We start from the raw sequence: 15,436 nt of genomic DNA, 5'->3' as shown, positions 1-15,436 counted from the left end.
CCAGGGGGTACCGCCCCGGGTGGACCACTCGGTCGGGATGATCCGAGCGGTCAAACTTAATTGCTGTCTCTGACCATCGAAGATATTGGGGTGTGTCGGGCTGAACAGCGTTAATCTCCCGTTCAGTCAACTTTTGCTTTCTTTTAGATTCATAAGCCAAGGGGCCGCCGAAGATGTGGTTAAGCTCCTTGCGGTGGTCTTGGAAACCTGCCGGGGGGTCGCCATCGTCCTTCTTCTTCGACGTGCTTTGTTCTTCGTCGGAGTTCTTCCGTGTAGTCTTGGTGTATTGTTCCGCGAAATGCTTGTAGACGAAACAATCTTTGGCCGCGTGGTTGGAGTTAGGGTGATGCGGGCATTGGGAGTTCATGATCTTGTCGAACGTGTTGACGAGCGAGCGCTGTCGAGAAGAGTGAGTAGTGGTTGCAACAAGTTCCTCAGGCTTACGCTTGCGGTCCTTATGGTTGTTACTTCCACCCCCTCCCGTAGCCGGCGTATCCTTTTTTGGCTTCCAACTGGAGCCCGACTGTTTTGATGCGATGACGGCGTCTTCAGCTTTGGCGTACTCGTTGGCTTTTTCAAACATAAGTTTGACTGTTTTGGGAGGCTTACGCCCGAACTTGCCGACCAATTCTTCGTGGTGAATTCCTTTGGTGAATGCGGCGATGATAACATCGTCAGTGATGTCAGAGATCTTGTTGCGTTGTTCAGAAAATCGCCGGATGTAATCTCGAAGAGATTCTCCGGACTTCTGAATAACATTGTAAAGATCGAATTGTGTGCCGGGGCGCTCGAAAGTGCCTTGGAAGTTGGCGATGAAGTGGTCGCGTAATTCGGCCCAAGATCCGATTGTACCACGGGGCAATCCATGGAGCCAGGACCGGGCGGAATCTGCTAAAGCCACTGATAAATAGTTCGCCATAGCTTTGCTATCTCCTCCTGCTGCGCGGATTGCGAGACCGTAGACGGTAAGCCATAATTCCGGGTTGGTGGTACCGTCATACTTCTCTATTCCAGCCGGCTTAAAGCCGGCTGGCCAATCCACTCGACGCAGGTCGTTGGTGAAAGCGGCAACTACGTCTAGGTCGTCGTCGTGGCGATCCGGCGAATGATGATGGCCTCGGGCTGCCCGGCGCTGTATGATCGTATCGCGAAGATCGACGGGGCGACGACGAGGTGGCGAACGAGGTCGTTCCACTCGGCGCTCCCTATGATGGTCGGGAGGCGAGTGGACAGATCGCTCGTCGTGACCCCTGCTCCTGCGATTAGATCCTGCGCCAGTGATGCTGAGGCTTGGCTGGTGGTAGTCGTGAGATCGAAGATGGGGGACTCGGCTGCCACTTGGCGTGCGGACGCTTCCGGAGTTAACTGGGACCGAAGACGCAATCATGGTCTTGGTCTGGTTCAAGATGTTGACGACGTGGTCAGACTGATTGAGCTCGTTCTCCTTGAGGAGGGTGTCGAGGAGGGTGATCGCGGCAACAGCATTCTGTTGTGGGGTGCGGAAAACCGGTGTCCCCTCAACGTCTTGTTGGCCGATAAGATCTCGCGCTCGGCGCCCTGCTTCCAAGGCTCGTAGCCGCCGGTCTTCAGCCTCCTTTGCGGCCCGCTCACGCTCCTGTTGCTCACGCCGTAGCCGTTCTTGTTCTTGTGCTTGACGCTCCTCCTCCAGTCGGCGTCGTTCGGCCTCGCGTCGTGCTTCGGTTTCCCGGGCTTGGCGTTGCTCTTCCGTCTCGTTATCGGCCATAAAGACGCCGAAATAGAGAGGGGTGTAGTTGTCTTCTAGGCTTTCATCGAAGTCGTCGAGATCCGGGTCGTTGTTGCGAAAGCCGAACTCATTGTACTCCATGATCTCGGTCGGACGCGAGTCGATGCCGGGAGAGCTCCAGTAGCCATCCAGCTGGTCCGTCGAAACTGAGCCGAGTGGCTGGAGGATGACGCCAACTTCCCTGGAGCTAGGCGAGATCGGTGTTGAAGCCGACCTCCGCCTAGGCCTACGGGATGGGGATGTCGTGGTGGTGAAGACGGCCGCCAAATCGTCGGGGAGCTTCATTAGGATCGGTGGGTAAGCCCCATCATCTCGATCTGATGACGTTGGAGAAGATGCGATCTCGTCCGAGTGGTTTGAAGCCGACTCGATTGAGATGGACTTGAAGTAGATTTCAGCCGCGTTTGGAACTCCAAACGGGACCGAGATCCGGCTCTCTCCCGACTGGTCCGATTCCGAGTCGAGGAGAGAGATCTTGCCGAAGTCATTGGTGATGAAGTCGAGGCTGCCGAACCGAAACGCCTGCCCGGGTGGGAAGACGAGGTCGTCGATGCTGGAGACGGAACCCATTGCACTGGTCGGCGAAAAGCTTGACGCACCCCCTACCTGGCGCGCCAACTGTCGAAACAAGATTTCGGCAATACTAAAAAGGGGTGGCTATCAAGCTTGAAAAGTGGATGGGTTTGGAGACAAATGATTTATACAGGTTCAGGCCTTCTTATTCAAGAAGTAATACCCTACTCCTGTCCGGGGTGGAAACCGCCGAGTGTATTATTGAATGTATGATCTCAAAGAGAATTGGTGTCCCAGGAAGGACTCGGACCCCTCCTTATATAGGGGAAGGAGTCTGTATTACAAGGTATAACTCATATCCTTATCAGAATACGAGAATACAAATAAAATACAATCGTAACCGACTAAATCTCAGGATATTTCCTTGACGTACAAGTTAAGAAACAAACCCGAGATACAAATAAAGATATTCTATCTATATTCGGTATCCTATATCCAGTCTAAATATAACCGCCGTATAGATATGGGGTATCCATAATCTCCACAGTTACTTTATTAATCCAACACACAATCGATGGTACATTCTGCTTTGGATATAATACTGGCCTTTGAAATGTTTTTTTAGTATACATACATGTATCTCTGTTTTTTTCTTGGAAAAGTCTCTTCTGTTCGATCGAACCCATAAGGGCATGTGCCTTTACTCCCCAAATGTCAATCAAGTAGTTAAAAAAAATTCAAATATAATGTGGTAACAGCCCAGTATGATAATCTCTATCACTTTGAAGTCTCAAAATTCAAAAAATTGAAGTCTCAACTGGATATATATACACATTAAAGGGAAAAAAGAAGACATTGATGAACAAAAGGCTTGTATATAATTATTCATGGCAGAATCTGTGTTAGCTAAGCTCATGTGTTTAAATATTAAATTGTTTGCGAAGTGAGCGTAGCTCAACTGGTTTGATATCTTGTGGTGGAACCAGGGTTCAAGTTCCAGATTTGACACGAATATTCGCATTTACGGCTAATTATTCTTTCAGTGGTATACTACGTACCTGTCGACAATAAAGGGCCTGTGGTGACTTCATTAATCTTAAGATATATTGGCCCTATCTTCTGGAGGTGCTCATAGAGGTAGAGTTGTGCGTGTGTATTCATAAAGGTGATGAGCGTGTGTGTATGTTTATAGAGTTAAGTGTGCACGCATTATGAACGAATATGTTTGTACCATGTTTCTAAAAAAAATTGTTTGCAAACAATTGTCAGAAATTTTTACAACTAATTCTATATATAGCATTTGAGGAATCAGCACAGGTTCCTTAATCCAATCTTCAGTTTTTTTCTTTCTCATTAACCTAAATGATAAAACAAAAAGTCATGTTTTTGACGGATGAAGATCAACTTCTGGATTTGGGAGTGTTGAATCCAACTTAATTAGGAACATAGTTAATTAAGGCATCTTATATATTGTAGTACTATCAATAATACTAATTTAGAAGAGGGACAGACGTGTGGACTGCTGGCTAGCAGTACTGTGCCTTATATTTGAAGTTTGACATGAAATACCAAACACGATGGAAGCACATGGCAAATGGGACAATCATAGTAGCTTGTATCCATGTTTCAGCGGTTGGGTTTGCAATTATTTTGTCCCAATATTCCATGCATATCAAATTATCAATGCATGCATGCAACGACCAATGAAGGAAATAGCAGCACTTAATAATAATATTAAGGATCAATTTATACATATTATTGATTCGTAGTGAAATTATTATCAACATGATCATAGATATAAATTCAATAATTAAACTTAACATATAGTTTTAAACAAGAAAGCTAAGCTAACAATTAATACATTAAAAATTTTTAGAAAACATATATTTAAAAACGTGGAGCAAATAATCTGTGGTGAAGTATTACTTATTTAGATACATGAGAGGTGCGGTAGTACACTCATACTACCAAAAAGTAGTGTCATTCTCCTTCCATCTCCTCTCACCACGCACGTAGCACGTCCGTACGTTTTGTATAAGTAACCACTGATCCAATGTTTTATCCTCAGTTACTCTTTTAGTCATCCCTAATTATACGGACCTAAAATAATCACCGGATCCAATATTTTATCCTCATTCACCCTCTTAGTCTTCTTTGATTATATGAACCTGTTACAATATTGGGTATGTGACATGTTACTAGTATACCAGAAAATGTGTAAATACAAGTTAATTTAATGGGTATATATATAAGTATCCAAGAGGTTAATCCTCGATTCCTCCAATAATTTGTCATAGTGTAAATAAAGGCTCACACATGAACAAGTGTATGTTTGTGTAAGTGTAGCCAGGGTCTGGTTTAGTTCTCAACTTTTTCTTTAAACTTTCAACTTTTTCATCACATCAAAATTTTCCTACACACAAACTTCTAACTTTTCCATCACATCATTCTAATTTCAATTAAACTCTCAATTTTGGCATGAACTAAACACACCCCAGGTTATATTTTGCGAGTGTACGTGCCGGCCTGCAAGCCATTTTTTGGCCCAACCCGTAGGCCCTCTTTGTTTAGGCTTATAAGCCAACTTATAAGTCGAAAAGTCTAAGCCTAAACAAACAAGCAGCTTTTCCATTTGGCTTTTTTGAAGCCATAAGCCACTCTAACACTATTAAGCCAAAAGCTAGGTTGGAGAAGCTTTTTTGGTTTATGTGAGGTAGATGTATGACTCAACTACTAAACTTAGGACATTAAATCCACCGGCTTATAAATCATATAAGCCAATAAGCTGACTTAAAAGTCTAGGCCAATAAGCCTAAGCCTAAACAAAGAGGGCCGTAATCTGGCCCACAAAACTGGCATATATGACTGTTCGTGGCCCAAGCCATTTCCATCCAACCATGTGACGTTTATAATTATAGAATGCTAGAAATGAATTGCATTATAAGCCCTTATTATACATTAGCTACAAAATTAATCAAAGACTTAAGATTAACGATGCAGTAGTAATAATTTTAAACCAAGGTGATATTACAGTAGGTACGTACAAGTAGTCGTATTAATGTACGTACACTACGCGTATACTAGTATAATACCGTCGTATTTTTTTCCGCTGACTCGATCGTTGACTAGTTACTACTACTACTAGTAGTAGTTCTGGTTGGTGCATCTGCAAGTCTTCCTGATCTCGAAGTGGGTGCCCTCGGCGGGGAGCTTGCTGAGCTTGGCCATGGCGGCGGCGAAGTCCACGTCCCACTTGGTGGCGTTGTCCCTGTACTCGGCGAGGTCGGCGGCGGCGTCGCCGTCGGTGCGCAGCACCCAGTCCGACTTGAACAGCACCCGGTTCTGCAGGTTGTTGTGGTAGTAGCTGTTGTCCAGCGCCCCCACCGCCGCCGTGTCCACGCCGGCGGCGTCGTACCCGGCGGCGCTCTGGAACGCCGCGCCCATGTCGCGGATGTTGTTCTTCTCCGCCGGGTTGTCCGTGCGCTGGACACCCTTCTGCCGTTCGACGTCGGCGGCGAGCGCCGACGCGTACGTGGCGTCTATGGGCGTGGCGGTGGCGGCGGCGAGGCGGTCGTGGAAGGAGGAGAGGTGGGCGACGCCGATGGAGTGGGCGCCGGAGAGGATGACGAGCTCCCCCTGGGTGAGCCCCTTGCTGGCGAAGTTGTCCTTGAGCTGGGCGAAGTCGAAGGTGGACTCCGGGAGGACGGCGTCGGCGGCGGCGGCGGAGGAGACGACGCCGTCCTTGCGGCCCGTGCCGACGTCGTAGGTGATCCTGCCGCCGCTGAGGATGGCGGAGGCGTCGCGGCCGGCGAGCACCACGATGTCGGCGCAGGAGACGGCGGCGCCCAGCTTGGATTTGATGGCGTCGATGACGTCGAAGCCGTCCAGGCCGATGTTGTTCGCCGCCGCCTTCTCCGTGCTGCTGCTGTACGGCGTCTTGTCCAAGAGCACCGATCCATCACAACCCTGCATTTTTCAAGAAAAAATTCTTTATTAGTTATGCGCTCCATCTTAACAATTTAAAAATGTATTCAAATCAAATTTATAGTTAAAAATTGTTATATTTTAAGATCAAGCTAGCTATTTGCCCAAATTAACTCAGTAAGTGAATCACTTTTGAAACACCATATCAACATCATCTCACAATTTAAAAAGGTATCACAGCCCTGCTTTTTTTTTGTTATTATATATCCATTCATGTTATAGTATTGTTCATGCATGTGGTTATTTCTCCAAACTCATTACAAGTCACTTTTCAAGCACCACATCAACATCATCCAACAATTTAAAAGGTATCTAATTATCATTTTCAGGTGAAAAAAAAAAAGAAAAGTTATTACTACTTACTATCAACTTAGACCCCCCCCCCCCAAAAAAAAAAAAAAAGCTAATGCAGACAAGCATGACAAGTTCTCTTACATGATCCCCAATTCAAAAGAAAAAAAAGCCAAACTAAAAATGCCATAAGGCCTATCTAGCTCCACCGAAATTTGCATTATATTGCAAGCTAAGCTGCATACATATTGGACTTCAGGTTTACTTATGCATTTAGCAGATCCAAATCTTTTTGAGAGTGTGTTAATTAAAGACAATATATTTAAAGCACATATGTACGTGCAAATGTAATATGTGTAACATATTACGTGTGGGATTGAGATCCTCTTCAATCAAAATACACGGTATATTTGTCACTGACATGTGGGTCCAGGGATCATTGGATCCACATGCCAGTGACAGAGACACGTGACTTCGACTGCAGAGGATCCTGATCTATGTGTATGTGTCTGTATGTCATTCATGTACTCGGAAAAAAAAAAGTAAATGGTGGTTAGTATACTTACGTTGACCCAGCAGTCATGGAACACCAAACGGACAAGGGCGGCACCCACGCCGGGATTGTGCTTGATGGCCTTCTCCACCTCCTTCCTCACCGTCTCCTCGATGCTCTTCTTGCCGTACCAATCGCCGCCGGCGTCGGCCGCCGCCGGATGCACGGCGACCACCACCAACAGAGACAGCACAACGGCGGCGGCGGCCACCGCCGCGTTAAGCTTCACCATCACCATCTCCGATCCTCCAAATCCTTAGCTGAATTAGTAAGTGTGTGTGTGCTTAGCTAGCTTACTAGCTACTGCTTAAGTAGGATGGATTGATGGATTAGCAGCTGTGCATCCAGGGGGTATATATACTGCTGATCACCTCTCACCATCACCATGAGCATCAAATAATTAATTAGCTACTAGCTGCTATAGTTGAACACTATGACTATGCCATTGTATGGGTTGAGTTAGGCTAGCTTAGCTAGCTTGCATGCACACACCGGATAATATGCGTCACTATTTTATATGAGCAATATATATGCATGATGCTTTGCTTGCTTAATTTGCATGCTTGCAGTTGGTAGATAAACGTTGATGCCGATCATGTGTTGACCAAAAATGAAGGAAGGTCGACGAACGACAACGTGCATGCATGGCAATTATATGACGACTATGAACGATGATGCGTTTTAGTCTTGGGCGTCTATTCAATATTTATATTATTATCTTAAAAAAAATCCAATCTTTGTATTGTCAGTTTGGCGCCGCTGTCGCCTGATAAGCCTAGTTTAATTAGTTGCGCTAGTCAAATGGAACGTTTATATATATAAATATTACAAGTTGGGACGAAGTTCAATTCGTTGCCAACTTCCTTCTCTTCCAATCCATTTCGTTAATTCGGATGATATATACGATGATCGATTATCATCATCTCTTGCTGGTCAGCTTGACAACTGTACGCGTTTGTTTGTCACTGATTAATTAAATTTGTAGTTTTAATTAGAGCAAAAATTAAAGGACCCAACACGTTTACTTTTGTGGTTTAAAATTAAGTTACCATGCTTATTCGGAGAAAAAGAAAAATATATACACACCCTTTGATTATGATGATGGATCCAAAACTCTATATGACCGTGTAAATAGACCAATTAATATCTACACTATTCTAAAAGAAGAGCAATGAATTTTTGCCAAAAAAAATGTTTATATTTTTACTAACTACTCTTTCATATGATTTTAATATTACAAAATAGAGCACATAATTTTAATCTTAGAGTAAATTTCACAAAACTACAGGTACTTTGCACAATCTATCACAAAACTACAGATTTAAGAAATTGTCTCATAAAACTATAGATTTAGGGACCCCGTTATCACAAAACTACAGGTTTTAGCTCTCCCCGTTAAATCTACCGTGACCTGACAGGGGTGGCCCACTTGCAGTCTCAGGAACCTTCAAGATGGTTGCCACATCAGAAATCCCATGTCAAATGCGTGCGTGGTGGAACGGTTGTACGAAGAAGTTGCAGGATGTGTTTCTATCCCTCTCGTGGACCCAGAGGTGGCCAAACGGGCGGCACGGCCCGGCCCGGCACGGGCACGGTTCCGGCACGGCCCGTTTCGGCACGGCCCGTTAGGCACGGCTGATGAAACGGGCCGTGCCGTGCCGGCCCACGTGCCGAGCCGCCGGCCCAAGCACGGCCCGTGGATGGCCGGGCCGTGCCCGTGCCGGCACGGCACGCCCGCGGCCCACGGGCCGTTCGGGGCACGGCGGCCCGTGTGCACAGTTTTTTTTTTAAAAAAAAAAAAGCAAAGGAAATGTATAAGGAAAAAAAAATTAAAAATGGAAATAAAATGTTTAAAAAAAAGTAATGATTTACTAATGTTAAAAAATGAAAAAATGGTATTTAAAAAATGGAAATAAAAGTTTTTTAAAAAAGTAATGATTTGCTAATGTTAAAAAAAAAGAAAAAATGGTATTTTTTTGTTGTGTTGAAAAATTTAAAAATATAGATTGTGATTCATTATTATGAAATAATTTAAAGGTAAATCCACACTTGCGAAAATATTGCAAAAGAATTTGTTAAAAATAGTAATGACCTTTATTGATGTTTATATCATTACAGGATACAATGATACATGCTGCCTCGTTAAAAACTTTGTCATGTAAAAACTCATAGGGGAAAATGAGAAAACCATGACAAAGAAAAGAGTACAGCTCAAAGGTCAGAACTACTTCTAACAAAATTCTACTGGGGTTGGTCTGGATCCAGGTAGAGTTGCTCGAAGTGGGCGGCCAATTCTTGGTTGTCCGCAGTGTATTGGGCATGTTGTCGAGCAAGCTCCCAGTCTTTAACGCTTAGTAGCATTTCGACGTGGTCGCTGCGCAGAGTCGTCCTCCGGTCTTCGATGATTCGGCCGCATAGACTGAAGGCCGATTCGGAGGACACCGTCGACACGGGCACCGTCAACACATCCCGTGCTAGTTTTGAAAGCACAGGATATGTTATCTTGTGGTCATTCCACCACCCGAGGACGTTGAAATCTTGTGCTTCGTGGTGGATGGCGTCGCTGTCCAAATAACCGGACAACTCTTCGGCCACAACATGCGAAGAGGCGTCTCCACTTGTAGCCGACGAACTGCCACCACCTTGGATTGAACTTGAAGACGATCCACCCCAAATCCTACCCCACTGTATCTTCTTCTTACCTGTAGTGGGGATAGGAGGGGGTCTCCGCTGGCGAACTTCCTGAAACTTTACTTCATATCTTCCAAAAACCTCATATAATTTACGTCTAACCTCAGTATAAAAAGAACTATAATCTACACCTATAGTATCTCCAACAAGTGATAAAATAGCAGACAATCCCCTTAATTTACACCTAGGATCTAAAACAAAAGCAAGAGCATACAACATAGGTATATTTTTCCAATATTTCAAATATTTTTGTTTCATGTGAAAGACAGGTTCAGTTAGAACGTCATCATTTTCGTATTCTTTAAATAAAGTAACAATTTCAAGAAGGTTGTGCAAAATTATATTAGCAGTTGGATAATAAACATGTGACAAAGTTAGAGTACAATCATAAAAAGTTTCTAGAAATTGGTAAAATTTTTGGACAATTGCCCAAACATGCTCGTTCAGTACTGAAGACCCGTCACTGTTTCTTGGGCCACCACGTGACTGAACAAAATCAGAAAGTAAACTACTATAAGGTAAAACAACTTTTAACATTAAATACGTTGCATTCCACCGATGCTCTGCATCGGTGGCAAACTTACGAGCTTCCACACCGGCCGCATTGCAAAACCTCTTCCATGCAGCAATCCGCGGGTTAGAAGCAGTTAACCACGCGATTGCTTGACGAACAGCATCGATGTGGTCACCTACCCTCTTCATGCCAGTCTTAACAATCAAATTAATTATATGACATGCACAACGCTGATGGAGTAGAAAAGATTGAGCATACACACAAAATAAAGGTTGCAATATTTCAATAGCTCTAGAATTAGCAGATGCATTATCTAGGGTGACAGCAAATATTTTATCAGCAAGATTAAATTCATTAATTACTTCCCTAATTCTTTCAGCTATGTTTTCTCCTGTATGTGAGACATCTATTAACCTAAGCCCTAAAACTCTCTTTTGTAATTGCCAATCATCATCAACAAAATGAACAACTACGCTAAGATAATCCTCTCTAGCTCTACTACTCCATATATCTGAAGTAACACAAACAGAGAAAGTACATGTACTAAACAGTTCCTTAAGTGCAGTTGCTTCCTTGTGATAAACATTCTCTAAATCTCTAGTTGATGTTTGCCTACTCACAGCTTTAAACCTAGGGTTATGAGATTGCTGAATGTAATGTTCAAAAGCAGGGGACTCCCCAAAGTTCAAGGGTAAATCTTGCCTGGCGATTAACCGGACAAGAGATTCCCGAGCAACCATGGGATCGTACTCCCAACTGCGTACCGTACCGTCTGGGTTTAGCATAAGTTGCTGCTGCCGGAGTTGTATTCCTTGCTTCTTGGCACACGACTCTGCATGGCGCTTGAGGTGACCTGTACCACCAGAAGAACGAGCAGATAAAATTTGCCTACATATTCTACAACGGGCTTTCGATACCTCCCTTCCGTCGGGGCATGTTTCCTTTATCTCGTCGAAGCTTTGCCACACACCGGAGGTTCTCGATCTCTTCGAGCCGGTGTGTGTCGAAACACTTCCGCTCGCGGTTCCGGAAAATCCTTCCGAAGCTGTCGCCTCCTGAACCGGTACCTCCTCAACGACAGCCGTATGAACCGGTACCTCCTCCACAGATGGTGGAGTTGGAGCCGATCCGGAGGTACCGTCAAACCCCGACATGTAGTTGGGGTCGAAATCACCCAAGGTGAACGACGGTGACTGGTATGGAAAGTTCGGATCCATTCTGAAAATTTAAACCGACATAAACAAATTTTCGAATATTTATTGAATTCACAAACACAATACAAATAATACACAAATTTGAATATTACTTACATCTTTCCAACCGCGAGCTCTTCAAACCTCTGCGATCAAACTGTTGAACTACGAAACTAATTTTGATTTTTGACAAAATTTGAGCAAATTTTGTCAAAATCAAAAAAAAAAATGCACACTTGAGAACAAAGAGAGCACTTAAAACACTTGAGAGCACAAGATGAGGAGTGTGGGATGAGGAGAAATGGCTGGGGTTCATGCCCTATTTATAGGGCGAAATTTGAGATTTTTTGGAATTTTTTCGGAATTTTTATGAATTTTTTAGCCTCCCAACGGTTATTTTCAAATTTCAACGGTCAAATAGCCGTTAGTGCCACGTGTCGCCGTCCCATTGGACCGCCGCCCGCCTGCCGCGCCTGACGGGCCGCCGCCGTGCCGTGCCGGGCCGTGCCGCGGGCCGTGCCGTGCCGGCCCGCTACAGTAGCCGGGCCGTGCCGTGCCGGCCCGCGTGCTCGGCCAGCGGCCCAAGCACGGCACGGCTAAACGGGCCGTGCCGGCACGGCCCGTTACTGTAGCAGGCCGTGCCGGGCCGTGCCTGCTACAGGTCCGGCCGTGCCGCGCGCGGCCCGTTTGGCCCGGCCCATTTGGCCACCTCTACGTGGACCCATTCGGTGGCCAATTCCTCACTTTCCACGCGTGCATCGTCGTCTCGCGTCTTCGCCTGGTCACCGCATCGTTCCTCTTTGGCCTGAAGAAACCCTAGCCATAGAGATGGCATCGGCGAATAGCGCGAGCAAGAAGCGAAGCATAGGTGCACCATCCCAGCAACAGGGTAGCGTGAGCTGTGCATTGGGCAAGGTATGCAATGTATATACTAGTGGATTTGAGTGTGCGATTGGTTTTGATTTTGATTTTTCGAAATTGGGTTTGATTTGGTGAGTTGGGATCGAATGAAATCTTTGGGGTCGTAGGAGGTAAGTCTGGATGCAGTGCCCTTATATTTGGAAGAAACAGAATGGCATGGTGAGGAGAAAGGAACTCGATTGCGCTGCAAGCATGGATTGTGTCTAGCACGGAGGGTGGCTTGGGAAGGAGAAGACACAGGCAGGAGGTTCTTGGGCTGTCCATTAGAGGTTTGTTTTTTTGTTTTCTTTGATTTTGTTTTTTTTTTAATTTTCCCCCACAATTTTGACCTGATTTTGTTGGGCTTATTCAGGAAGACGAGGACCAATGCAAGTTCGTTCAATGGGTGGATCCTGAATGGGACTCGAGGGTGAAGAAGACACTAGCTGGCATGTGGGATATGGTGGACCGTGGAGTGAAACGTGAAGCAATTATTCAAGCTGACATGTTTAAGGCTTTTGCCCTGAAAGACCGTTTGGAGAAAGAGAAGAATGATGAGTTAGCCCACAAGAATGCTCTGCTTGACATGAGGGAAGCACAATTGAAAGAACTGCTCTACAAATCTGCCTCCGAAGCAAACGAGCTATGTTCTCCCTCCTCCTAGGTTCCCCCCTTCATCCCCATTATTTTGCTCGTTCCCGCGTTTCCTCTCTTTTGCCGCCCAGGGCGCAGGAGGACTGGCGTGGTTCCTTCCAGGAGAAGGAAAAGTGCGTGCGTGGACTGACGATTCAACCGGAGGAGGAGTGACATGGGATTTCTGATGTGGCAACCATCTTGAAGGTTCCTGAGACTGCAAGTGGGCCACCCCTGTCAGGTCACGGTAGATTTAACTGGGAGAGCTAAGACCTGTAGTTTTGTGATAACGAGGTCCCTAAATCTGTAGTTTTATGAGACAATTTTTTAAATATGTAGTTTTGTGATAGATTGTGCAAAGTACCTGTAGTTTTGTGAAATTTACTCTTAATCTTATTACATCTCTCAACTACAAATTTATCCTGAAAAGACGTCTACACGTACACAGATGAATTGTACTCTATCTATAAAAAAAACATCACAATCGATTCTTTCCAAACATGCATAATTCATATTTATTTGTAGCAAAACATAGGTATTTTGTTTAGTAGCTATATTCAAATAAAAACACATTTATAGAAATAGGAGAAATAATTATATATTGACTCTAATTCTGCTTTCTAAATCTAGGTCCGTGGAATTGTAGAAAAATTCTATAGTTTTTTAGGCTTTCCCTTGAAATGGAGGATTTTCAAAAGGAATTTCACCGAAACTAAACTAACTTATGTAAAATTCCTGTAATTTTTTCTCACATAGATCGTCCTTAAAGTGAGCTGAGCTTACAACAATAATATATGAATTACAACTTTTTCCACATTTGATAACATACGACTGATTGTCAAAATATTTTCGCTAGGTAATGGACTAATAGTGGATATCGACGCAGCACCCTATTGCTACCCGCGCTAACTAAATTATACTATTAATTAATTAGTTCAGTCATTCCATCTTTCACGGAGAAAAACCTGCTCTTGATCGACAAGAAGTCATCTCAGAAGTCAGAGTTAATCTGCCAGTCTCCAACTTCTTCTGTTCATCAGGCCAACTGCAACTAATTGGGTAGGAGTAGCAAATATATGTTAATTAATTTGGATAAAAAAAATTGGTTGGTAGTTCCATAGGCACTATAGCTGAATTAGCGCCTTAACTCTTCCTCAACCTGATAGTAGGAAAAAAAGTCCGAGCATATATAGATATAAATTCGAAAGTGGATTCCATGTAGATAGCATATCCAATCAAAGTGGTAGAATGATCGGCTGGAATGCTGGATGCATGTGCAAGGGTTAGTTGCAACTAGCTGATGAACTAATCTGTACTAGATTAAATTCATCAACTTGTCTATTGTGTTCTTAATTATGTATCTTGGAGTTGTTTTATTAGAATCTGCATATAGTTGTCTGATTGTCTCCAAAATGACATGCTCAATTAATTACTCCCTCCGTATTTTAATTTATGACGCCGTTGACTTTTTAACCAACGTTTGACCACTCGTCTTATTCAAAATTTTTATACAAATATAAAAATACTTATGTCATGCTTAAAGAACATTTGATGATAAATCAAGTCACAATAAAATAAATTATAATTACATAAATTTTTTGAATAAGACGAAAGGTCAAACGCTTGTCAAAAAGTCAACGGCGTCATGCATTAAAATATGGAGGGAGTATATATTAACATATGATTTAAGTATTCCATTAGATCGAGCACATGTACAATAACCGGCTATTAGCCTTCCACATCAGCTGTTGCAGTAAGCTAGAGGAGAGAGTTGAGACGCGAGAGTGCAAAGCCGCAGGCGACTAAATAGTCTCAAGAATTAACTCCAACTAAGAAAGAGTGAAAATTAAGCAAAATTTTAGAATAAGCAGCTGACTGATTATTAGGCTTGCTCAGTAATATCAGTTAACCTAATGTACATTGAACCGGAAATTAATCACCTAGAAAACAAGAGACCGATGGAGGGCTCCCGGAGAAGAAGAATGGTTTTTACAATTCAAATAATTAATGCATGTGCAACAATATTCTAAGGCATTAATCGATGTTTTATTGAGAATGGTATATTTGTACTGATAAGAGGATATAATATATATTAGTATTATGCTTTTCTTGAAGTATGTATATGATGATAGTGGATGTAGGTAAACATGCACTTGGGTTGTACTAATGAAATTGACTAATTTCTCCTCTCATTTTTGATAATATTTTATAGTTAGTACCTTTCGTTCCATTTCATCCTCCCTGTAATATATTCAAGAACCGGATCTTTCGGCACGTTCTCTCAACAATACAGAAGGAATCGTTCTATTCCATCTTTGTCTTGCCTTCGTCGTTATCCCCAATATGTCCTAACCATAGTTAATACTCCTACCATTTGTTTTCAAAGTTGCTGTTAAGTG

The 15,436-nt window shown here is 43.6% G+C and overlaps 1 protein-coding gene and 1 long non-coding RNA gene across 2 annotated transcripts; both read right to left on the bottom strand.

Annotated features, from left to right (window-relative positions):
• Positions 1-5,190: 5,190 nt before the first annotated feature.
• On the bottom strand, positions 5,191-7,618 carry LOC4337726 (peroxidase 2). Its single transcript, XM_015782391.3, has 2 exons — positions 7,120-7,618; positions 5,191-6,244 (listed from the first exon to the last, which is right to left on the bottom strand). Exons 1-2 carry the CDS (start codon positions 7,342-7,344, stop codon positions 5,420-5,422), a joined length of 1,050 nt encoding a protein of 349 aa, XP_015637877.1. The 5' UTR covers positions 7,345-7,618; the 3' UTR covers positions 5,191-5,419.
• Positions 7,619-9,177: 1,559 nt separating this feature from the next.
• LOC136356464 (uncharacterized) lies at positions 9,178-11,509 on the bottom strand. The gene is made up of 2 exons (XR_010741297.1): positions 10,382-11,509; positions 9,178-9,854 (listed from the first exon to the last, which is right to left on the bottom strand). It is a non-coding gene; the product is annotated as an uncharacterized lncRNA (long non-coding RNA).
• Positions 11,510-15,436: the final 3,927 nt, after the last annotated feature.

This window comes from Oryza sativa, chromosome 5 (assembly GCF_034140825.1).
Source record: "Oryza sativa Japonica Group chromosome 5, ASM3414082v1".
In the NCBI taxonomy this organism is placed as follows: domain Eukaryota; kingdom Viridiplantae; phylum Streptophyta; class Magnoliopsida; order Poales; family Poaceae; genus Oryza; species Oryza sativa.
The sequence above is the reverse complement of the archived record's forward strand: the minus strand, read 5'-3'. Positions and strand labels throughout refer to the sequence as shown.

Bases quoted from the DNA above. Each gene is read 5' to 3' on its own strand.
- LOC4337726 (XM_015782391.3), bottom strand. From the start codon at position 7,344: ATGGTGATGGTGAAGCTTAACGCGGCGGTGGCCGCCGCCGCCGTTGTG. The intron at 6,245-7,119 runs GTAAGTATACTA...TGAAAAATGCAG, and splicing joins TCCATGACTGCTGGGTCAAC to GGTTGTGATGGATCGGTGCT.